This window comes from Amphiprion ocellaris, chromosome 19 (genome assembly GCF_022539595.1).
Source record: "Amphiprion ocellaris isolate individual 3 ecotype Okinawa chromosome 19, ASM2253959v1, whole genome shotgun sequence".
In the NCBI taxonomy this organism is placed as follows: domain Eukaryota; kingdom Metazoa; phylum Chordata; class Actinopteri; family Pomacentridae; genus Amphiprion; species Amphiprion ocellaris.
In genome coordinates, this window is record NC_072784.1 from 14,161,688 (window position 1) to 14,187,844 (window position 26,157).

The following is a 26,157-nucleotide window of genomic DNA, read 5'->3' on the forward strand; positions in this document are numbered from 1 at the left end:
TTCTCACCTCTCATGTTTTCAGAAACACATTTTAGTGAAATGTTTTAGAAATATAAGCAAAAAATTTCCAAAAGAGCCGCGATGTTAGTCCAGTTTCAAATCCAGAAGCAGACAACCTTAGAGTGAACATCGTACGATCAGGTGCATCCAGTGTTTTTGCAGCTGTAGGAGGGTGCAGTCGTATTAGTTTCCTGTTGAAGAGCACCTGTCAGACATATATTGAGGCACTGTCTGGTCGTATGTCCATCACATGTCCAATGTAAGGAAGCATTCAAAAACACCCCTATGGACATGTATCACAGGGTTATGAATCAGCCAGACCTCTGAGGTCATCCTGAACAGGTGTACCTTCTGTTTCAAAAGTCAAAATAAAAGACGGTGAGGCAGCTTTCAGTTTTTATGCACCACTAATCTGGAATAAACTACCAAAAACCTGCAAAGCTACTAAAACTCTCACTTCTTTGACATCAAGACTTCTCTATATGCCTTTAATTAAACCAAATCTGACTCAAACTATAGTGTTTTATATTTTGTATTCAACATTTTAAACATTGAGACGTCTTTTTTTATTTTGCTGTATATGCCTTTCACACTTAATTTTGATGCTTTTTTTGTTTTACATCAAGAAACATACAAATCATTTGACTTACTTAACTGTGGAAGAGTCAAATCAAAATATTTTGCTTTTTTTGTATTCTAAATATTAAGGGAGGCATATACCTTATATGATGATCTACACTAATTCTCCAGAGCTTTAGTGAAATCCATCACAAATTTATGCAGGTGATGCAGAAAGGATCATCTCCTGAGATGCTGGATGGGGGAAGCCCAAACAGTTTCCACTGTGCTAACCATTTGACATCACACTGATATCTAAAATATCACCACATGACGTAAAATTAACATTTCTTTTAACATGAGCAAAGACGTTTAACCCAAACCAGGAAAAAAACGCCTTAAATCTAAAGTAGCTCTATTTTGTGCTCAAAAGTATGTGGACAGTTTGACAGGTTATACGTACAGGGGCTGTCCACATACTTTTGGCGGCATGGTAAATAATAAATAAAGAAAAGGGGGTGTGTTATTGCTGAATGTGTCAGAGTTTTGCAATGAATCAGACCTCACGTGAGACTAAAGCCGAAGAGAGAGAGCGAGAGAGAGAGAGCGAGGAGCAGGTTGCACTGCAGGACTGTCGGGTAATAAAGCGGAGGGTGGACGTGCCTCCTTTACGCTCCTCTCGCCTCCTCCGCAGTGCACTTGCAGCTGAGCAGCTCTCCGGACAGGACGGTCTCCTCCTCCTCCACCTCTTCTTCTTCTTCTTCTTCTTCTCTGTGAGCTGCTGTGTGATAACAGTATTGGACGGTGCGCCCCGGCAGCTCACTCCAGAAGCTCCCCGAACAGACGCGCCATGGTGCGGACTCATTGACAGAATCCGTGCCGCTGGAATTAAAATGAGCTCTCCTGCTGCGCGCCTCTCCTCCTCCTCCACATAGCGCTGCCTTTCCCTGCACAAGAGCTGATTTTATGTGACTCCAGCAGACGGAGCAGGATGACTTCGACCTTATCGCTGGTGATTTTGTGCGCTCTGGTGAGTAATCTGTATTTTTTTTTCTTCAAGTCAAGTGAGTTTTTCCTGGTTTTATGCACTTTTCATTGCAGCTTTTCTCTATTTTTCCACTGGTGCTGTATTTTAGTCTTAAATGATCGATTTCACTGTACAATGCTGCTATTATAGACTTAAAATAACCCTGCAGGGACTTTGGTGTGGAGTTTTTGTGGCATTTTTGCAATATTTTGAAGGCAGTGCAAGTGTGGTGGTTCCCCCTTATAAATATTAAGAGGCTTGTAATGCAGGTGCATGTTGCTTCTGATTTTTGCACTCTGGTTTTATTATATTTAGTTCTGCACACATTCCTCTACATCTCCCTGTTGGAAAAGTTGGCTGTGAGTTGCTTCTGGAGCAGGTGCCTCCAAGAGCCCATTTATTTCTTCTTTTTTAGCATAATGTGTGCATATTTTACCTCGTAACTTAGACAAAGATGCTGCTGCAGCCATATGGGAAGCAAATTGATTCATTAAATCTGTATCCAACACGGAGAGCTTAAATTGTCTGGGTTTTTTTTTTTTTTTTGTCGTTGCATTAAACATGAGGCTCCTCTGATAATATGAGAAAGTTGATTATGGAAGATGGTGGTAATAAAGCGTGGAGCAGAAGGGCACATCCTCCCCAGTTCTCTGGAACATCCACAGCAGCTGGTCTAATTGGGGGCTTCAGTCATCATGTGAGCGAGGGGACGCTCTGTTATGACAGCTGCTTTAAAGGGTGTTCGGCGGTGGGGTGCACTTTGGTAGAATTGAATTCAGAAATAAACTCTCAAATTGACCATGAAATTGGGCCGAATATAAACCAAGCGCATCACAGTTGCGTCACTGTACAGTTTGGGCTTTTCTTTTTTTTTTTCTTTGTGAGCATGTGTGCTTCTGTGCTGTTTGCCAGTGAGCTTTTTTTCCCAGAGAATTTGTCATCAATCTGTGTTTGAGCTGAGTGAAATTCCAGGGAGATGTCAGAGGAAAGGGGAGTTGGCAGAGGAGGCTGGGACATGAATCCTCTCCTCTGCAGCTTTCTGGGCTGCATCCAAAGTTCAGTTTTGCAGACATAAATGTGAACTCTGATCTCTTTACCTGAATAAAAACTGAGAGAAAAAAACGCCGAGAAAAGGTGAGGGAGAGGAATGCGCTCCGAGAGCAAAAATCAGAATGACAGAAAGAGGGAAATATTGAGCAAGAGAAGCAGGGATAAGAGAACAAGCTGGTGGCTGCTCAGTACATCTGTTTCTGAATGAAAGCAGGGACAGCAGAGAGGAGGAGCATCGAGGCACGAATGAGAGAGACAGAAAAGACCGAAATGATGTCTCAGCAAATGTGAATTAAGTGGAAAGGAGCTTTTTTTCCCCCTCTCTTTTCTTGTGCTCGTTACATAATAAAAGCCACAGGACATGAAAGTGCTTCAGTGTAATGATTTTTTTTGTTCCGAAACGTCTGGATGTGAATTCTCCTTTGGCTGTTGCATACACACCAGCAGAACGAGCCTCAGTTCTTGTTCCAGGAAAGCTGCATGTCATTCATCAGAGAGGAAGCAACAAGAGCAGCAGGCAGACAGGAGGTGATAACTGGAGGAGATCAGACATCTTAGATGGGATGAGAGGGAAAACAGTGAACTGTCTGTGCAAGAAGTTTCAACTAAATCATATATGGAAGTAGGTGAAAGTGAGGAAGACTAAAATACGCACAAAAAAAGCAGATTTATTGTACTAGAAGTCGACTGGTGTGGTTTTTAAAGGCTAATAATAATCACTAATAATCAATGAAATGGATTACTGATGTCTGAAAAATGAAAATCATCCTTTTAATCTGTTTTCAATATTTTTTTTATTAAAAGAAAACTTGTCAATACTTAACTTTAAGTGTTGATTGGCTATTACTTGTAGCATGTAACCGATCTTATAGTGCTGCTAGAGGGACAATATTTGAGACTACAGAACCTACGTAGCAAACTTCTAAATGGTTTAATTGGAAATGGGTTTAAAAATGACAATCCCAGTAATAACTGGAATAACTGTCCACACTGATAATCAGTCGACCTCTAGTATTTACAGTAAAGCAGCCCCATGCTTTAAAGTGACATTGACATATTCAAATTAGGACAGTTCTATTTTAAAAAAAATCATAGGATCTGAAAACAACAATTTCACCTGTGTTGGGGATCTAATAAGAGTGAAAGTTTTTGAAAGTTTTTTCTGTGTAAATCTTGATTTAGGCTTCTGCGTTCAATCCAACATTGACCAAATCTGCTGTGATTGGTCCTCTTGGTATTCATATTTTGTGTTTCATTTGTGCAAATACAATACTTCTGTGGCACAAAATGTAATATAAAACATGTTTGAAATGTATTTGTCATACTCATAATTGAAACATAAGAGCCAGTATTCTACCAAAATATCTCCATGCTATCTTTCTACAATTCTACAATAAAAGCGTCTGCTAAATGAAACTTTAGAATTTTTCTATCTTCCTAGTTCTACAAAACTGTGTAAAAAGTTCTGAAGACTTTCTTTAGCTTTTCAAGATTAATTAGCTCCATCTTCAGTAATATCCACTGTGTTTTAGGTATCAGTTAATATATATATTAAAGATTAAAGTAACCTCCAGGTCTGAAAAGTCAAGCAAATGCCAGTGTCTTAAAATTGCACTCTTTCTGACAGCCAGCAGAGGGCGACTCATACACCCTGCAGACGTCCATGAGAAAATGAGATGATTTTTCACTTAATTTGCTACTTCAGTAAACCTTTTCTTCAAGCGCTGATAGTCTCAGTCAATAGTTTGAAGTCTCATTCTGTACAACATGATGTTCGTTCAGTATATTTTGGTCCCATTTAGAGTAAAACAGTCGATAAAGCAGGTATGTTTTGAAGCAAGGCTACTTTGTGATTTACATGTTGATACACCATACACACTGTCCTCAGGTGATCCAATCAGATCCACCGGTCACATGTTACGTCTGGTTTCGAAAGACCAAACCAAACCTGAGGACGTCGTCATGGTCACTTCGTCCATCTTGTATAAACAGTTCATGGTTTCACCACAATTGTTTGAAATACACAAAGAAACTCAACCCAGTGGCACTGAAACACCGTTGCTAACTAGTGTTTTTGGTCAAGTAATTGCAGAGCCATGCAGACACAACAGTACATACAGATTAACGCTCACAATGGCAGAGGTAACTTGCGTAGGTAGATTCAACGTAAAAGTAGAAATTAAACTTTAAAATCTTGGGACAAATATTTGTTCGCGCTGTCACATTATGCGAGCTGGTCACCTCCCAATTGGGTTTAAAAAATCCACACAAGGTAAACATGGTCCTGCTTTTTGGGTCTTTCAGGTCAATGTCCTGCAATATCGGACTCGAAAACTTGTCCGTCTATGTTTATGATGACCATTTTAGGTTTTAGACTGTGAGGGCTTTTTGGCAAGTTGTGATTTAAGGTAAAGACAGAAGTTAGTATTGTTAGAAAACAGTAATATCCCAAAATAACAAAACAAACAAAATAATACTGTAAAATAACAGAAAATAACCATCTTCTGAAATTTTGCTTTAATTTTACATGAGATCATATATATATTTTAACTTTTTTAATATTTATTGAAGGATATTTACACGTGTCAAACTGTCGCTAATTCTATGTAATTTTAGACTGACGTTTAAAATATTAAACCAGAATTTAACAGTTTTGTCTCTTATGAAAAAAAGAAAATACTTGTGAAGAATAACAATAAAGTTGCTCATGTTTATTTAAAAACATTTTTTAATATAAAAAATGATTCACTATTCTTTTAAAAAATTTCAAATGCATACTTCACAGCTCACAGTTAGTGGTTTTAATGCTGTTTTACGTTAGACATGAAAATTCAAAGTAAATTTTTAAAAAATCATTGTTGCTTGTATTTTTGCATATTTAAAAAAATATAGAAAAATGCTGTAAAATACAAAGCAAATTTTTTTTACAGTTTAGATTTTTGAAGTTTAAAGTTGAGTTTTAGTTGATAGGAAATGGTGTAAAATATAAAGCAAAAATTAGTAAAATAACAGAAAACAATGTCATTAAAATACAGTAATTTTCCAGAATTAAAATACATTTCCTTACTTAAGATTATGCGTATTTTTTTGTGTATTTACTTGAGCAAAAACAACTAAACTGACTATGAAATATAAATTCTTTATATTTCTATACATGCAAATTCACTGTCTACTTTTGTAATTTTGGCAATATTTGGTGTACTTCAAAAATATGGGAAAAAAGATGGGAAAATAACATTAAAAATTTTGTTAGAGATTTTTTTTAACAGTTTCGAAAAAAAGGAAAAAATCAGTAAAATGGAAATCACAAATCTGGTAAAATCACTGATTTTTTTTACAGTTTACATTTATGAAGGCTAAAGTTGAGTATTAATTGATAGGAAAGATCTCTGACAGACTATGAAACACTGTATATATGTATACATTTACATCATATTTTTGTATTTTTTGTGCATATTTTTGTGTATTTCAAAAAATATGGCAAAAATCTGTAAAATGGAAAGTGCAAATTTGGTAAAATTATTGTTTTTTTTGCAGTGTATATTCAGCTAATCAGATTTAAACATGCATGTTGAGGGTAAAATTTGGAGTTCAGTGACAGGAAATGGTTTGTCCTCTCTAGTATAGAAATAGAAGCCTGCCTGTGCACCAGCATTGTGCACCGTTCACAGCAGCTCTCACCTTTAGACAGTAATCAGGAGGGGCATGTGAAAAATGTCATGCACACATGATTTTACGGTAACTGCCTCGGCCGCAGCGCCTCACAGGTTCACTATTGGAGCTGATGTGCCTTCAGGGGGGCTATTAGGGCAGTTTAGACGACTGCTCTGTTCAAAGTGTGTCTAATGTCGGCGGAGACAGCATGATATATGATGAATCCTGATGGCGGGTGGATTTGAGGAACAGCTTGGACACCTGGCAGTAATTTTCATCAATTTGTTTTGCTGTGTATGTTTTAAGTTGCTATGTGTGAAAGTTTGCTCTGTCTGTCCACGTGTGCTGCTCTGACGTACCGTAACCGTCTCTCCCGGCGTTGCCAGGCGGCGTTGGCGTCGGCCTCGAAGACGGAGCGGGCCGTGCTGCTGCCCTGCGACTCGGGTCAGTACACCAACAGCGGAGAATGCTGCAAGGAGTGTCCACCTGGGGAGGGAGTGGTGAAGAAATGCGGCGCTGCTCAGACCGTCTGCGCCCAGTGTTTGGACAGTGAGTAAACACTTGTGATTGTTCGTGCAATTAAAAAGCAGTAAAACTGAGCAAACTAATAAGGTAGCCTTTACATAGGCTGCAGAATTTCAAACAAATGCGTCTCCTGATGGTTAATAAATAATTTAAGTAATGCTTTAATAAGAACAGCTGCCAGCTTGTGAAAACTCCCCCTACAAAAGGTGTTTATTAACATTTACAACTGCCAGCTTGATTAAATATTGTAAATATGCTCCGTTAAAGAACCCCCTCCAATGAAAACCCAGTTGAACATGTCCATATGGTGTTTTTATGCGTTAGTACACACATCATGAGTGAAATAAGCAGAGTGGCTGAGTATTTTCACATTAAAACTAGTGATGACTGACTGAAAACCACAAATTCATCCACAACAAACCTGAAAAAACCAATCCTATCCAGCTAATTTGCATATTAATAAATCTGCACATTCAGGTACATGAAGGTGTGGAGTTTCATCTATTATTCTATCATTATTTTCATTGAAAAAAAGGTCTAAATATGCAATTTTGATGATCAGAAATGAGCTTTTAGGGGTTTAATCAAAGCCAAAAGAGGACCTTTTATGATTCATTATTATTTATAACATCACTTTACTATGAGTCATTGTTACTCATGACTGTTTACTTTGGAAACAACAAAAATTATCTTGCTTCTTTTTCCCACTTCTATCAGAAAAACAGGATGTTTACAGTTAAAACAATGAGAATAATAATTTTTTGTATTTTTTTACTTTTTTCAGTGTCATTGTTAGTATTTATTTATAGTATTAAGTACAAATACACAAAAATGTCAGTGAAATTCTAAAAAAAAACAGACAGAATTTGTAAATGTCTCATGTGAAAAGGCACAAAAATCCTATCACTATAGTTTTTTTGAATATTTGTTGACATTTTACAAATATTTAGTTTCTACTTATTAGGTGAAACTGCTTGATTCAGTTTAATAGTGTATATTTTTTTCAAAAATTAGATAAATCAAGAACAAAGGGACAGAAGATGAAATATTCTTAGAAATTTTTGATAAATTTGTTCTTTAAATGAGAGATATCTTGTATAATTAGATAAGTTTTCGCAACAAAAATGTTGATTTTAATGTGGTAATACAGTTTTTGTCATTATATCCATCTATATAATCTATATATTGTATATTATAAATAATTTATTTGTTTACATCCATGAAAATATTCTTATTTAGCCATTAAAGTACATGTCTCATGTAAAATTAAGGCTAGAAAACATATTTTGATTATGAAAAACTACTGTTTTTATAAGATGGTAAGTCTCTGTTATTTTACAGTATTTTTTTAGTAATATTTTGAGAATAATAAAGTTTTTTACCATTCTTTTTTTACAGCATAAAGTGAAATCTCTAAACTCTTTCCAAGTGTTGAAAGACATCAAGTTTCAAGATGTCTGACTTTAAAGTTTTCATTGTCATCCACTAAAAGCCCTGGAAAGTTCCATCTAACAAAACTCAAAAGCAGCGCATCTGTCCATAGACAATAACCAGAAACCTCATTTTCAACAGTTTTCATCTTTGCTCCAGTCTGGTTCCAAGGAAGCATTTTAAAATCTGTTTTTTATTACAGTGATTTCACTTAACAAACTGTAACGTTCACATTAAAATGTAAAGTTTAACTCCACTTCCTGAAATGTGTCAAGTGTAAGAGGATTAAATTCAATCTGGAAACAATCAGAATCAAATATATACAGTATATATACAAATGTAAACTGATGCACAGCTGCAAGCATCACCACGAGTCTTACACTCTCTCACACCTGATTAATGCAAAGTTTCTGCACTCACATCATCTTTATTCATACATTCACTTTCATTCTTGGGGCTTCTAATGAAGCTCAGGCCTTGAACTCCAAACAAAAACATCGTCAAAGCCAAAACAAACTGCTATTGTCCAATTTGCTCATTTGTCAGAAGTGTATGATTTGCCTTTATCGGTTGTCCTGAGAAATAAGGCAGGAATTCATATGTTTGATGCTCGTAAGTGGCTCCAAATGTGTTCGCTTACAGCTCGGCTGTGGCTGCGAACCATTAGCGCTCGCTCTCCAGACCAGAGCTGGGAGAGGTGCCAACGTCACAACAGCCCCGAGAAGAGAGACGAAGAGTCGATGCAGCAAACAAATGTGTTCCTCTTGATTCAGAGCTTCTTTCTGCGGCCCTCTGCCTTTTAAGACGTCGGTCTGTAGCTTTGTCAGCACGCTAAGTAAACGTCAGAGTATAGGTCATCAACATCACGCTGCATCGCTCAGGAAAAGCTGCAGGATCGTTGAGCATTGATTGATTGCTTTAATCCATTATGACAGCATGTAAACACACTGACAAATCCTTTCTGTACACACAGTAAAAGTCTTTTAACCTCCTGAGCCTCCACAACCCGCCAGTGGCTTTGAAAGGTGTTGCATCTTTTTAAAAAAAATCACCAAAATCACACCATTTATCAGAGTCAGGAACTACAAAAACAGAAAAAAAAATCACCAGATCTTCAACTTTCTGCCAGTCCTTGAACTACTCCTCTGTGACCTAGTGTCCCATTATGAAATTGAACCAAATTTAAGCTTAAAATTGGGTGATTTGTTATCAATAACACTTAAAAATTGTCAAATGTTTTACTTTTGTAGCAGTGATTAACCCTCTGAACACCAATACCTAGGTTTAAAAGGCATCTGATCTTTGAAAAAAATCCTAAAATTACACCTTCTATTAGAGCCAGACACGATAAAAACTGAAAAATCACCAGGTTTTCAACTTTCCAATTGTAGTTGAATCAATTATCTGTGCCATGCTGCTCCATCAGGAAAATTATCCAAACCTAAGCTTAATAAAATAGTGATATTTTATCATTTTACTTCATTCAACATTTCAAAAATTAGCCAAAAACAAAGTCTTTGCTTTGACAAGGTTGGCAAAAAAAAAAAGCAAAAAATTCTGCAATTCTTGGAGAAACAGATAAAACATTAGTGACTGAGCTGCAGCAAACAGTCACATGACAAAAATTCACAGACTTTACGGCTGAACTGCAGTCTGTGTTAACATTAAGCAGATTGGAGTGAAGTATAGAAAAAACCTATTAATTCATATTTAAAAATTCTTCAAAAATAAAACTTTTGCTCTAACCAAATTCAGTAAAAAAAAAATCTGTACTCCTTGGTGCAACAGAAAAGCTATAAATGACTTAGCTGTGACCAACAGTATTATGAGGAAAATTCATAAACTTTTCAGTTGAACTACAGACTGTTAATACAGAGCAAACAGAGACAAGTATGGAAACAAATCAAAAATGTAAGCAGTAAAATATCTCTGGTGTGGTGTGTGGATCTTCTATTTTTTCCAGTATTGGTAACATCTGTCGGCACTTGGGAAAAAAATGTTGTACTTGTCGATTCCAGGCTTTTTCTGCATTAAAAAAATAATAAATTACTCAATTTTACTTCAGTTTCATTTGATTTTAATGATATTTTTGGCCTTGTACCCGTGTCAAACTGCATCAGAGACACTGAGTTCTCTCTCCTTCTAGTCATGGTTGTGCTGTTTCCATAGAGATGCAGAACTTCATGTTTCAGTGAAAAATGAGGAAAAATGTGACATTAGCAAAAGAAAATACCCAGAAGCAGCTTTGAGTTCAGAGGGTTAAGAAGTCAGGCCTAGAAGCTGTTGGTGTTTGGCCCAACAGCAGGAATCGGCTGTGTTCGGAGAAAATCAATTCTTGGATTTGTGGACGTGTTTGCACAACCGATGCTAATCTCTGCGTTGTGTTATGTTATTAAGCATCAAGTCTGGCACCTTTGAAGTTTCCTATTTCTCGCCTGGAGTATCTCAAGAGCTGCAGCGACGGCTACAAGGGCAGGGAGCCAATTCTCCACATCTAGAGCGCGACACTGCCACGGGGTGAAGAAAAAAAAAGAGACAAAGCAGTCTGAGTCAATTTCACATAAACCAACTCTGTCAAACAAAGCCAATGTTAGAAAAGGTAGAGGCATGTAATTGAGGAAAAATGGGATCGCTGCGCTAAAATAACAGAGAAAGCAGACCTCTTGTGAAAAACTTGGATGGCGGTTGAGTGGAATAATTAATAGTCGTGATTAAACAATGCATTTGAGAGGGAGGCTGGTGCCTGGAGTTTGTAAGGAAACACACTGCTGCTGTTGCTGCAGCTTCGTGAGCGTCTGGACTTTATCTTTGATGCTTTGACGTCACAAGGAGTTCGTCTCGCATGTCATACTCGTATAACAGAGGCAGATGATGCGTAGATGCTAAACCGCAGCCTCATTTTCCTCCTATTTTTTCCCAGCAAACCCCACCAACTCTTGTCGTGTCTCCCCTTCTTTCTAGTTTCCTCCACCAGCATCCCTCCTCCCTGCATCCCTCCTCCTCCTCCTCACTGCTATGACTCATCGTCTGTATTAGCGGATAAAATGGTATTAGAGATCCAGGCACCAAAGGGCATGATCTGCTCATTTATCATGCATACTGTTACATCAATGCATCTTTTACCCATTTGATCCAGCTAATTAAACCATATTGAAAAGCCAATTGTGCTCCTAACAGCGCGACAATTATCTTGCTCCGCGGTGCAGGAACACTGCTGATAAACACTCCACAATTAAAGCTCAAATACCCGGGAAGTTGCACTCAATATCCGGTGTATTTTCATATATTTTTATATTGGTTTTTTTTTGTCTCTGCTGATAAAATGTTAGTGTACCCAAATGGCCACACTAAAAAAAATCAAGCTGAGTGGGAGTCATGAGGCTAAAACACTGACCTCACCTGCAAAACTAACGCTATAAATACATTTGCTAAAGTGCAGAAATGAATAATTTAGGAGTTAAAACCAACACATCCATTTCCGCTTCATGGTAAACATGAGTGAATCTGTATTTACCACGACCCCCCTCCTTAAATTCCCACTTCCTGACAGCGCAACCCCCCGCTACCCTCCCGATTCCAGCATCGGGACGAGTGCCAGCGTCAGCAGCCCTGAAATATTTATCAGTCTCCTCCACTTTTCCCTGCTGTCATGGGAGACAAGACGACCAGACCTGCCTCACTTAGTGAACCATTCACAAACTGTTGTCCTACAAACCGACTGAGGGGGGGAAAAAATGGCCTCGTGAGTCAGTGCTGGCCGATTTGGACCTGAGGCTCACCAGGGATTTGAAGCAGGAAGGAAAGTAGAATCACAGAAACACAGAATCACTTCCAACTTCAGGATCATGAGGGATGAAGAAAGAAGGGAAATGGAGATTTCTCCGTGGTGGCTGCAGAGGAAACTTCTGCCCTGCACTCGCGAGGAAAAACCCCTATTAGCACAGGATGCCAGAGTAAATGTTGATTCTTAAATTGCAGCTAGGATCCTTTGGTCTCCTAATAATGTCTTTGATAATATCCTTAAACACCTGTTTTGAATCTTAAAGGGAAGCTAAGTGGACCGGCGAAGCGAGGCGATAATTGCACGCAGAAATGCTTCACGTTTAAAAGACAAATAAAAAACCGTCACGCAGATTTTCCCAGAATTTATCAGTCAGCGAAGGGTCAGCGGCTGTTTGAAGCTCCATAAAAGCTCACACCTTAAAGTGCTGATTGTTGGAGATCACTGAGCAGCTCCGAGGCCATCCGAAGCTACATTATTTATGACGCTAATGGGACCTGAGACACATCAGTCGTGGGCTGAAGTGGCACATTTTAAGTGCATCTCGTCTCCTTTTACCAACAAACACGAAAACTCTAAACGCCGGTCATCGCTCGACAGGGGACGATCAGAAAGGAGGTGATGTTTTATTAAAGAATCCACTTCCTGCCTTGTTCTTGATGGCCTTCTTCAGATGAAAGCATAAATGAGACGCACACCTCCCTCTCTGTGGCTGTTCTGCTGCATATGGTGGCGTTTAGGTGTGTTTACAAGGGGCGGCTCATGCATGTGAGTTAAAATTAGCCTCTGGGATAATTGAAATGAATGAGGAGGTTGAGCTTGACTGCAAAGAAAACAAAAGGCTTCAAGTTTACCTCGGAGGTCTGCTGTTCGTCTGCGTTGCGCTCCTCTATCACTTCTGCCTCCAGACAGCAATAAGAGCGAAGGGCGATGATGGATACGATGGAAAAACGCCGGATTTCGTGCTTTACATGTCTATCTGAGGAGGAAGCCTACATCCCCTGCTGCCCTGTTTCCCCTGACCCTTCTCCTTGCAGCAGTACATCAGCACTTTGATCAGCAAATCGTGTTTTTCAGCCTCAACTCGCAGCACCGGACCACCCTCAAAGGCTGTTTCCAATTATGCTGCAGCCTCGAGATTCATTCGAGCGAATCGAGCGGCGGAGCTTGCTGATCCGTCTCCCTACCTGCCTCTATATCATTACCTCCATCTGCTCGGCTCAGGCGGTAATGTGACAGGCGTCATCGTCGGCCCTCTTAGCTTCGCCGCTGTTTACAAGGTGTTTAGAGCTCCGGCTGGTGCCAGTGTTTACTTGCCGGAGCCGCTTACAACGCAAAAAGCAAAGCGCTGGGACATTGCTGCAGGCTTTTTCACACTGACAATATGCTGTTGCTCAACACGACACCCGCCAAGCAGCTCTCGTGAAAAACACACAGTCTGAAGCATATGGATGTGCAGATAAGAGTTGCGCAAAAAGTCTGACACATCCACACGGTCACGAGGCTTTACGATGATTTATTTCACTGTAAGACAAAAAGCATTTAACCGCAGCGGAGGTTTTAAACCAGTGTAAACTTGCTACATGCCTCGTTTTGTGGAATCAATAGCGAAGCAGGCGGCCTCTGGTGTCTATTAAACAGTTTACAAAGCTGCTTTCACATGCATTTTTGTCCCATAATCTCATGTTATGAAACGTTCAAACTAAACATCCAGCTACACTTTGACGCCCCTCTAATGTTTTGTGTATGCAGCAGGGATTAACCCTCTGAACCCCCAAACCCAGGGTTAGAAAGGCATGTTATTTTAAATGCCAAACTTGCACCATTAAGCAGAGGTAGAAACTGTAAAAACAGAAAAAAGTCTCGGATTTCTACCTTCACGACTGTTCTTGAATCAATCATCTCTGACGTGCTGTTTCATCAGGAAAATTCACTACATCTTAATCTAAAATTATGTTTTTTTTTTTGACAAAATCTTTTTATATCCATTTAAAAATGTAGCAAAAACTAATGAATTAGCAGTAATTAGATTTTATAAAAAACTAAAAATTCTGTGTTCGGCAATGCAACTGTAATTGTATTATTGTCTCAGCTGCGACCAATGGTAACGTGACAAAAATTCAGGAACTCTTTGGCTGAACCGCAGGCAGTGTTTATGCACAGCAGATAGGAGACAATGTGGAAATAAAATATAAGTAGTAAAATACCAGAGAGAGCTTTTGGCTGAAATGTTTTCTTTTTTCCAATACTGATAAGACTTATGGACACTTGGAAGAATGTTGTACATGCCGATTCAAGGTATTTTTCAGTTTTTGGAAGGCAAAAAATCTGAGAAATTCAACTTTTGTTTTGTAATTTTTTATAATATATAACATTCTAAGTGTGTTTTACTACATAGAAGACATTTTTTAGTTCTGTCTCCTTCTAGTCATTGTTGCTCTGTTTCTATAGAGGTGTAGGACTTTATATTGCAGTAAAAAAGGAGCCCACAGCGAGTTAAAATGTGACAGGAATAACAGAAACTGCTCGGGGTGCAGAGGGTTAAGAAGTCAGGCTTTATACTGTTCAGCTCTGACCTGCAGCTCTTGCAAGGTGACCGATCTCATGTTAAGCACCACAGAAAACGTAAAAAGGGATTTGGAGAACAGTGGAGCTGCTTTTGTAATGAATCTGAGCTGTAGTTTTTTTCCCCCGTCAGCCTCCCTACTCCACTCGCATCTCATTCAACCACTAAAACACACTCACAGGGCAACGCAGGCGCTCTCCCTCCGTCTGTATGCATAATTCAGCAGGCATCCAATTATATCTGAAAATAGTTCTATATGAACATGCAATATTAATAGATTACTTGGTGCCCCTAGGAACTGTCAGTGTAAGAATAAGCTAATTTGAGGTCATCACTTCCTTGGTGATGAACTCCCAAATCCTCCTGACGCTGAATGTTCCTGGAGAGCAAATCTGAAGTGTTTGAAGTAATTGAAAAGCAGCAGGCAATTAGTCACCATAGCTTTTACCTCATTCTGTTCTCCACAACTCAGCTGTGGTCTGCTATCTCCTCCGCTCACAACCCTTTAAAAAAAAAGAAGAAAATCTACACAACGCGATGAAGTTGCGCCTTAAAATGAATGTCTTTCGGACACATGCATTGATTTCAGAGGTGCTAATTTCATCCTGCCGGAGAGAGAACACAGTCAGATTATACAACTACATCCATTTATCTCAGCAAGTCCAAACGTTGTGAAGGTTTAGCAAAGACTTGACACAAACCAGAACTAACACATCCCTTTTAGTCGTGCAGTAATGCACTCAGGATGACAGTCAGTCCACCGCTTTGGCGGTTATTGGGAGGATTGCAATACAGTTTTGTGCAGACATTCATGGTGCCCAGAGGATGAATCAGTTCACTAATATGATGATTAATTTTATTTCAAAAAAGTTAAATGACTTATTTGAGTTCATTTTAATTAGAAAAAAAAATTTGTTCCTAATATACATAATTGTTTTTAAAAAATAGCATTCATCTGTTTTTGAATATTATTTGTACTGACTTAAATACAGTAAAAAAAATTATATAATTTTATGGTCAGCATTTGTAAAAATACAGACTTTTGATGTTGATATTATTTTACCTCAGTTATTTTAAACAGTTAAAATATAAATTAACACTTTTGCTGCAATTTTACTATCGGCTATTAAACAAGACTGGGAAAATCTGTTGAATAAAAGTGCATTGTTCAAAAAAAATGACAGTATAACAAGCCAAACCAACTTGTTCTGCATTTTCAGAGGCAGGAAATGTTTCAAACATAAAACAAATATTCTACTTAATCAGGTCAGTTTTATTGGCATTGACATTTTACACAAATTCAGTTAAGGGATGTCAGAAATGTTGGCAGAATGATTGCAGGGCGCTCCGTAAAGCATCTGATTCCAATTAACTCATGTCTTGATAACTATTTAAAGATGGTCTTCAGTACGTGGATGCACCTGCAGCTCCTTCCTCCCTGCATATCACTGAGATTAAAGCAGTTTACTGAGCGCAGCACAAACACATCGGGATCGATATCGTAATGAGCACAGCAGGCTTTTGACTCGCTCCCCAACAAGAGCACCTTTCTTGTCCCAGAGCACAAATCACTGAGAGCCCAGTGGATCAATGTGTCCGTCCTTCTAATGAATGTGCAGTAAACATGATTTATGTCATTAGACTCACTGTTTATCTCCCTGTATCTCCTCATATTTCCTCCTCTTCGCCCCCTTCTCCCGTTTCCTCCTCCTCACTTTTCCTTGGCCCTCTGATCTGCAGGTGAGACCTACTCGGAGAACTACAGCCACACAGAGCAGTGCAGGCCGTGCACTCAGTGTACCGGCCTCATGCGCATGGAGACGCCCTGCACCGACTCCAACGACGCCCGATGCGTCTGCAACTACAACTACTTCTTCAGCACGGTGTCGAACCGCTGCGAGCCGTGCACGGTGTGTCCGGTGGGTCAGGGCGTGTACTCCCACTGCGACCACAACCACGACACGGTGTGTGAGGAGTGCGTGGACGAGACCTTCTCCGACCGGGAAAGCTCCCTGGAACCCTGCCTGCCCTGCACCATCTGTGACGAAGAAACCGAGATTCAGTTGGCTTTGTGCACGCCGACCAGAGACTCTGTCTGCCACAGTGAGTCTGCCACACACTCAAAGATAAGCCTGTTGGTTTTACTTCATTTTATGTTGATTCTAAACAAATTAAGAACCTTATACCGAAATGTAAATGACTCTCAGGTAAACTGTTAATTGGATGGTTAAGTGAGTTAACCTCTAAAATTAAAAAAACAAACGCTGAGTTTCAGGGTTTGAAAAATCACCAAAATTTTAACATTTATCAGAGCAAGAAACTGTACAAACAGGAAAACTCATCAGATTTTTTCACCTTGAACTACTTCGCTGTGATATACTGTTTTGTCAAGAAAAATTATCCAAAACTAAAAAAATAAAATGGTGTTATTTCTAAAAAAAAAACTTTAAGAATTCACCAAAAATTTGCGTGGACAGAAATTGAAAAATCTAATGTAGAACCACCATTTTCTCCAATCTAGGTAACACCTGTGGGCACAGAAAAATGCTGTACTGGAGGATTCCTATTTTTTCAAGTTTTGTAAAAAGTTCAACTTGTTTTTATTTTTTATTTTTTATGGTTTATGGGATTTTAAGTGCATCATACTACGCACAAGACAGAGCATAAGTTCTCTCTACTTCTAGTCATGGTTGTGCTGTTTCCATAGAGGTGCAGGACTTTATATTGAAGTGAAAAATGAGCCAACAGTGAGTAAAAATATGACAGAAACAAAAAACGCCCTTCAGAGCATTTAATGCTGTTGCATCAAATGGATCCATGTAGAAATTTAATTCATTGTCCAGAGGAATTAATAGTCCAGCATTGATAGAGCTTCAATCAGTCAAACATATGAAATCAGTTCCTTGACAAGTTCCCACAGTCGGCAGACATTTAGCTTTTGAATTCATCCTGGCGCTTGGTTTCTTCTGCATTTGCACCTCAAACAAAACCAGTGTTTACTTCAGGCAAGATGTGTGCTTTCAGTTGAGCTCAACCTTCAGCACAGTTGGTTTGGGCAGATGTGAACACAGAACTGGTTCTTGGGTGCAGACCAAAACAACTGTAGAGTCCCTTCAGAGGAAGTGGTCGACGTTGGACCACAAATAAATTCTGGTTCTGCAGTTTGTTTGTGGTGTGAAACGTGATTTGACTCTGCAAGTCTGAGCGACATAACTGCTGTAGTCAGGAGCGGTTTGCATACCGTGATGTCGACAAGCAAAGTGGAGACTTCTCACAGAACCGGTTGAGGTCTGGTTGGACTAAAAATAACAAAGTGTGTTGGTTTTTTGATATTTGGGCAGATAGAATCATATCCCTGTGTTTAGTTTGTCACTAGACAAATCTAACCAATTAGCAGAGCGAACATTCTCACGTGTGTGCGTGAAAACAAACCCAACAAAGGTTGCAACGGTTTTACCGAGGCACCTATTAATCTGGACCAGAGAAAGCAAACAAAACCTTCATTTTTCAAGCGGTTGGGTGCAGTTGTTTGGTCTGCATCAGTACCGAAACAAACAGGCAAGCCCACCAGAGTTTGCAATACTAGAAGACAAAAAGCAGCTCCAGACCACAAACTGGCTGCATGTATTTTAAAGTAGCATTAAAGGTATCATATATGCATAATCGCAGCTCAACAGGCCACCAAGGGTGACTTCAACATGTGTCTGTCTCAGAGGTCGGATTCTCAAACACCACGAAGTTGAAGGTTTGAGGATTAAAAGGTCAAAGTCGACTGCAGTGTCAACACAGAGACAATGAATAATCTGATGTGCCACCAAACAGAAGCCGAGTCTGGAGGAGCTGAGTCCTCATATCCAAGAGTAAAGGCAGCTCTGACTCGAGGAAGCTGTAAATTCTTCTTGGTTAGACAAGGCGTGAAATCGACCTCATCAGGGGTCACATGGCTCAAACTTGGGTTGTGAAATGACTTAGCTGGTCCTGCTCTGGATTTTTTGAGTGAAAATCTCCTCAATGGACTCAATTTCACAAGTTTGTGGTGCTAGTTTGCTCCTCCTTCTTCTACTTGGTGGGATTTTTAATGCAGCTGTTGACCAATAAAGCACTTTAGTTGTGTATTGATCGAGCACTCTAAGTAAGCTCCTGATATGACTAATTTATCAATCGGTTGTGCACGTTATCATTTATACATTAACAATTTAATAATAGAAATGTTAGCAGATTTCTTTCTCGAACCGTCTATGCTTAGTTGGCTTGCATTGGGGTGGGGTGCAGGACCACAATGTTAATGCATCACCAGTTTCACCATGAACTATAGGGAACAGAAAAGTCTGCAGATGCTCGGACTCCAAGAAAAAATGCATAATAGCATCGAAAAGTTTTAATTTTTGCAGAAACATGGCTCAAAGTCCATAAATGTGGAGACAGGGACTGGGCTGTTGTGTGCATGTTAGCCTGCTGACATTAATGTTTAGCTCAGATCATGTTTAATGGTGGATTGAGGGGAAAGAAGATGCAAAAGATACTCAGAAATGAAACCAATAGACTTGAAGCAAGGGAAAAAATAATGGTTAAAATATTATTCCGATTTCCTGACTCATGCAGGAGGTCTGTCTGCTGGAAGAGTTTAGTCCTGGAAGCAAGACTGCAGACCAGATCTCACTGGCAAGAGCGCAGGAATTTTCTCATTTTTCATCAGAACAGAAGATTTACAATATACAAGGACTGGGAGGCCGTGTCCACAACCTTTAATGTGACCAGACTGACAGTCATTTACAGTAGAAACCCCCTTAAACACTCACAATATACTGTAGACATTCTGACATACAGTCAGCCACAATGTAGTCTTTGCTGCCCATTCAGCGCCCACCCAGGAGGCTCAACTTTGACCCGCCTTGTCCTTAGCGATAGCTGCAGCGACGGTGGGGACTGGAGATGGCACGATAAGTGACCTTCTGGGACATCCGTTTGAAAGGAGAGCCCTGTCCAATAGCACCAGTGGGCCCGCGGGTAACGGCTGCAGTCACATGTGGTTGTGATGATGTTTCCAGACCCTCCACGGTGGTCTTTGATGGCCGGGTGCAGATACGTTTTCTGCAGCAAAGAGGAAGCCTCCTCGCTGGAATCCTCATCCTGTCCGCGCATTTATTTATGTTATTTATGTCAGGAAAGTCTTTTTTTTTTTTTTTTTCCAATTCCCATCTTTGTCAAACTTACGCATGCAGTAAAAAACACAATCGGATTGGGGGTATTTTGAATTCCCTAAATCCCCGCTTCATATCCAGCTGTCACCAAGTGTCAATTACGCGATACAATGACAGGGACGGAAAGAGAGCGAGAGAAAGAAACCGAGATGGAATCAGGCAGGGAGAGCTGCAGCATATGTGCTGTGCTGGTATTCTATGCTGAGGGGGTCGATATGAGTCCTGGGATTTCTTCTGCTCATGCTCAGGTTTCGCTGAGTGACCTCTATGAGCACCCACGCTCGACTGCAGGACACACTCTCAGAGCTCAGTCCTCTGCCCGGCTTCAGGCGCACAAACTCTTCCTTTCACGAGCATTCAAAATCAATACAGCTGATAGCATTCAAACATGCACGCTGCCAAGTGCGATTTAACTTCTGCATTTTTCATTAAAAACTCCGGACACTGCACATGTGTGAGACGCTTTGATGCGAAATTGAAAACACCTCGTGCATCTTTTACCGGATTTTCCAAACAAGGTGCTGTTCGGTCATGAAATGTTGAGCATCTGTTTGAGTTGGACAAGATTAAAAAAGCAGATAAAGCAACTTCTTTTCTCTTCATTACTCCACTCTCTCAGCATCTTTCTATCTCTTCCCACAGCGGCCCTTGAGTGGCCGGACTCGCAGCGGTGGAAGGTGGCCAGTGTGCATTCAGGGCCTCTACCACTGCAGTATAATTACTCCTGCTAATCAGAGCACTTTACAGCAGCTCCTCTGTTCATGTGCACCCCCTCCTCACTCTCTCCTAACACTCTGCCTCTCTGTCTTTGCCCAACCCCTCAGCTCTTCCTATTAACCCTCCCTCACAGAAGACAGAGCGCTCACTTGAATAATCTGTGAGTGTGCGAGTGTGATGGATGTGTGCACGGCGGCCGATTGAGATAGAGGCTGAGCTGAGACAGAAGGGAGAGTGTTTGGCGGCTGATAAAGAGGTCATTGTGCAATGTGCTGCGCCTGATAGTCGCTCATCTCCACCCTGAACTGGCAGCAGCCGAGACATCCACCTCTGCTGCGAGACCCCTGGGTTAACTCCACCATAAAGACCTCAATGGCTCATAAAAATTAAATCTTTTTTCTCCCCCTCCTTCCCCACCTCTCGTCCACACCCCTGCTAATAAACACATCTCCCTGCACACACGGCGCCGCGCTCATAAAATCCACTTTTATTTTGCTTCATGAGTGCTTTAAACCCGCCAAAGCCAAATTGTTAAAGCTCCGCTGCCTGTTCCAGCTGAAGGTATGCAGCCTCCTGCAGCCGGAGCAGGAACTACAATAAAGACGCTGCACGCTGTACTTTAGCTTCTTGCTTTGAGTTGATGTTATGCGCAGCGTTCTCCCAGGAGTGCTGCCTTCTCAGCTCGGAATGCGAAAGACAATTTTCAAAGTCCTGAGGTGCAAATGACGTCTGCATGGAGGGAACATCCGCTGCATCAAAGAGCACTTACAGTACTGCAGGATGGCTGTTCGGATCCTTTAACAAACTGTATATAAATCCAGATGATCTGCACACTTTCGCTCACTCACACCTTCCATTCACAATTTATTCTATTTGCAAGCTCGTGTTGCATTGCTAATACCATTAGCCAGGGCTGCATTAGCCGGATGATGTATGGCAGCACTGAGGAAACCTGACTACATCCCAGGAAAGGTCAAGAAATGCATGTAATACAGACACCCATGTTCCACTCCTCCGAACACTCCCTCCTTTTAGACGGATCCGAATCAATAGCGCTGCTTTAAATAGATCTCCGCATTATTTCTGTGTTTCTAAGTATGGCATGCACATGTGCTGTGTTTTTCTGAGAGATATTTTCTATCATTTCGGAAAACCAATCCCCTCACGGGAGGCAGGATGGCCCCGTCATTGCCACGCAGACGGACCGACATGGGCCTTTAATGACAAACAGAAACTCTTCCACATGAGTTGCCCGTTAAGAATCGTAAAGAAAGCCACCATGTGTAAATTATGTAACAAATCAATGCAGAGAAACCTGAATATCTGCAATGTCAGTGAATATGTGTAGACAGTCTTTGGCTGTGATGGTCCACTGAACGTCTTTTTTCTAGTAGTCCACAGCAGTTAATGCATTTCTCTTCTTACAATTAGTTTTTGGGACCTCGTCCACTTGAAAATTGCCTCTACAGTCACTAGTATTGACTGATACGGAGTAATAGAAGGTAAACAACATCATACAGAAGAAGAAGATGACAAGCAATTTGTAGTGGTTTTGGTATGTATGACTCAGATCTTTGGTCTGTCAGCCCATGAGGGAAGAGGTGAATGAAATTTGCGGTGCTAAAAGCAATGATAATGACTTAAAAATCCAATTGCTGTGTGTAACTCAAACAAATTTTTACAGGTCTTCTTTTTTCTGAGGTTCAAAGTAGTTCAAATGAAAACTGTTATGAGTGAGGTTTTGAGGATGATTCAGAGGAACCGGGACATTGTTTCTGGAAAGGCACACTGCTGTTAAATTATTGAAATGTAATTTTTCTGTGCTGTGAGCTCCACAAATGAAACTCCGAGTGCCACAGGAGTGGAGGCACACATTTCAGTAGGACAGTATCTCCAACCGTGGCGAATAAAAATAATGAGCATCTGCTTTTCTTTCCAGTCTAAGTACTGTAATATCCATAGAGTGAACTGCCTCTTTGAGTCATTCTAAAGTTTTTAAAATTTCAGTTATGGTAAATTAATCCCTATTGCTGAAACTACTCTATTATCAACCCTCTGAACCTCGCTCCTGTCACATTTTTACCCACTGTGGGTTCATTTTTCACTGCAATAAAAAGTCCTGCACCTCTATGGAAACAGAACAACCATAACTAGAAGTACAGAAAACTCCAAAATGCTTTTGTGCAGTATGGCAAAGTTATAAAGCCATAAATCATTAAAAAGAAATCATGAATAGGATTAAGACAACGCCCATGCACCACCTACATAAAGGGTTCCTCTAGGAGCCACAAAAATTAGGACAAAGACCTTCTACAGTCTTGTTCTGTCTTCAGTCCTTCAGATATTGAACAAAAACAAAGACTTTGGGGGAAACAAATGTGGATCAATGCACAAATGTGCAGCAGCCAAGAGGGTCACCTACACAGAGCTGCTCCCATCCCCTAAATAAGGCAACAGATGAACCAACAAAGCAGCTTAAATCACACAATCTCTTAAATATCCAACAACTTTCATTCAGTGCAATACAGATTATAACTGAGACACGCTGATCTGGATCAGTTAATTGCATAGTCAAGTATGCATCAGACAACAACCACACAGCAAAACCAATTACTCTCACCAAATAGTTTAAAATGAAGCAAAAAAGAATCAAACCAAAAAGATTATTCACTCTAAGTTACTAAATATCAGCCAAAAGCAACGGCAAAAAATCCCAACTAAAAGTAAACTGCTGTCACTACAATACAAATGGTCACACACGTCACTAGATCCGCAAGATTCAGTGAAGTGAGCACACAGGTGACCAACAACAAATGGAAAGTCACACCCAAGCACATGTTACAACTGGTGCGGTTCAGTAACTCACAATTAGAGCTATACTGCCGTTACTCAGGAAGCAACATCCACAAGTGATTCTCCAGAAGTGGGCCGACTTCTCCTCAACATTAAAGGTCAAATCACGCAACAGCACAGTAAAACTCACCTCTGTAGCATGAAGATGTACACTAATGCAGTGGGCATGTCCACATACACCTGTAACGTGGAGGCTCATTTGCTGTGTATGGCACTGAACACAAGAGCATCTGTACCAACTGCTCTGCAAAGATCTCCAAGCTCGTAACAGCCACACAGGTCACAGAAAGACAGCACTGTCGTCACTGGTTTTAACCCTTTGAGCAACTCTCAAACTATCATACCTGATGAAAAAAAAGGTCAGACTATACCTACCAATATTTAAATGGTATAGCAAGATGGAGGCAGTTTTAAACACCAAGCAGACCAGAGATATAATCTACCAAGCCCTGGAGCAAACCACCAGATAACCACCAAATGCAATAAACAAAGCGGGAAAAAAAAATAAACAAATGCATTTTCCTTAATCACAACTAACAATTGAAGTCAAACTTCCCACACTATAGAAAAACAAGTTTCAAAACATCCCAGATTAGCCTCAATTAATGTTACAACTCATGAGCTGAAACATAAAGTGAAAACTGGCACCAAAATTTACAAATGTGAGTTAATTTTTTTTTTTTTAAATAGATAAAATAAACTAATATCCAGGTGGTAAAAGCATGAGGAGCCATGAGAGTATGATCAGCTCCAGCAGTGAAGAATAGACAAATAACGTAATTAACGCCATACACCATGGAAAAACTGCACTAATACCTCAAGGCCAGGAGAGGTTCAGTATGTATGTAAGAGTATGTAGTAACTGTTTGAATCTTCAGTGTTAAATATATACTGAATGAGTACATGCAATGCACTGGGAACCACTTCCACCCTTTTATTTACTTATTTATTCATTTATAGGCAGTATATTCAATAGCTGCTTCACAGCACACAATAATGTATTGTAAGTAGCTTTAATGTTCTTTAATGCATTTGTCAACAACTATCACTCTTGCCTCGGACTCTAATAAGTGGAGGCTGTTGAATAAACAGATAATGTAGTGAAACGCAGTTGTAAAGATATAAGATATGTCTGCAAAGAGAGAGTTAAAATGCCTTACATCTGCTTACAACTACATTTTCCATCTTTTGTTGTGAGCTGCATTATTGTGTGTGCTCTCAGCTTATTATTTAAAAGTTACATTGTGCTTATACATGATAAATATGTGTTGCAATCCAGGGTTACAATACATGCTGACCAGTTGGCAGCTGCAACAAATCATCACATTTGTGAAGTGGGACGACCCCTGAAGTATTTGGGATCCAGCGTCCCAGTCTTCGGCCTTGAAGGAAGCCTCAGGGGTCTCCGCAGGGTTAATCCTGTGAGCGCAAGTACAAAGCTAATGAGGAGCAGCCTGAGTTTCTGCTGGGAATTACAGGCTCAGATCTGAACCAGTCTGCACATTCTCCATCCCCACCAGGCCCGCCGAGCTCAGCGGAGTTTTGGCTTTGGCCGGACGGGTTCCCTCCACGGCCTGCTGTACCGTACCCCGAGGACAGGAATAATCTGCAGACTGCACCGTGAACCTTCCTACCGTTGGACAGAATCACTGCAGTGTTACTTACAGAGCTTCTCAAAGCAGAAGCAGAAAATGACAGGATTGTAGGGCAGATTTGATGGATAAATTGTGTTTTCAGGACGAGTCATGCCCACCCGAGTGGGCATGGCGTTCGCTGCACGATGGGAAATCACACTGAATCATTAATGGAGCTCACAATGAAAGAGGAAATAGGACAATTTATGAAAATGACTTCTGAACAAGCTTAGCTTTGATAGAAACCAGATCCATCCAGTAGCCCAGTGCCTTCCTTCTCGCTCTGGTCTCTGTAAAGGCTGCACTTGGAGCGATGACCTCCCTAAAGCCCCGGACTTTGTTCTACATGGATCCATATGGCCTTAATGTCATGCGATGTGCAGAGAGATCACATAGACGGGGCTGTGGTGAGGGCAGACCTGGCGTGCGGGGCTCAAGCCTGGTGTGGGGTGGGCTGGTGGGTGACAGATATTTACCCCCCTAGTTGAGGAACATTCTTTCTTTTTTTGCACACAGCAACTCAGCCAGAACCCATCTGTCTATCAGAAACAGCTGCTGCATGTATGCGGCGTATCAGACATCTGGTTAGGCACTCGGTGACTACACCCAGCAAACGAGGGCTCTGCAGATATATTAAAGTGTCATCGTGATAGCATTTCTCTTCAGCAACAACTACAGGATGGACTGAAATCCGGTACAGATGTCCATCATGTTCAGAGGATGAGTTCTAATAACTTTGAAGATCCTCTGACTTTCCTTGAGAGTCACCTGCCGCCAAAGTTTCCATTTATCCAACAGACTGCTTCAATATTTACCAAACAGACTTGCACAGAGTTCAGTACATGCATTCACGGTGCCCTGAGGATGTATCATAAGAATTTTTGTGAGCCATTGACAATTTTCTGTACCACAACAATGAGGTGGAAATATGTTGTTCTGCTACAAGATGGGCTGCTTTCAAATTTGACCCAGATGTTCCAAACCCCTCAAGATGAATTGTAATAACTTAAGTGATCTCTTCATTTATTCAGTGCTTTGGTTTATGTCAAAATGTGAAACTAAAATGGCGATCAGTGTAGACATTACAAACACATCTGCGTGCTAGCATTTAGCTCAAAGCATTAGTGTAGCACAGCGTTTTTTTCCTCCCCAATGACGTT

At 40.4% G+C, this 26,157-nt stretch overlaps 1 protein-coding gene across 2 annotated transcripts in view; it reads left to right on the forward strand.

The window, feature by feature from the left end:
• The first annotated feature begins 1,193 nt into the window (after positions 1-1,193).
• ngfra (nerve growth factor receptor a (TNFR superfamily, member 16)) overlaps positions 1,194-26,157 on the forward strand; it is a 42,433-nt gene continuing 17,469 nt past the window's right edge. Inside the window, exons 1-3 of one of the 2 annotated variants that reach the window (XM_055005288.1) lie at positions 1,194-1,588; positions 6,676-6,838; positions 16,333-16,695. In XM_055005288.1, coding sequence (XP_054861263.1) covers positions 1,550-1,588; positions 6,676-6,838; positions 16,333-16,695 — 565 coding nt within the window. In that variant the 5' untranslated portion in view covers positions 1,194-1,549. The remainder of the gene's footprint in view (positions 1,589-6,675; positions 6,839-16,332; positions 16,696-26,157) is intronic. The other variant, XM_023299520.3, reaches the window with a different exon arrangement.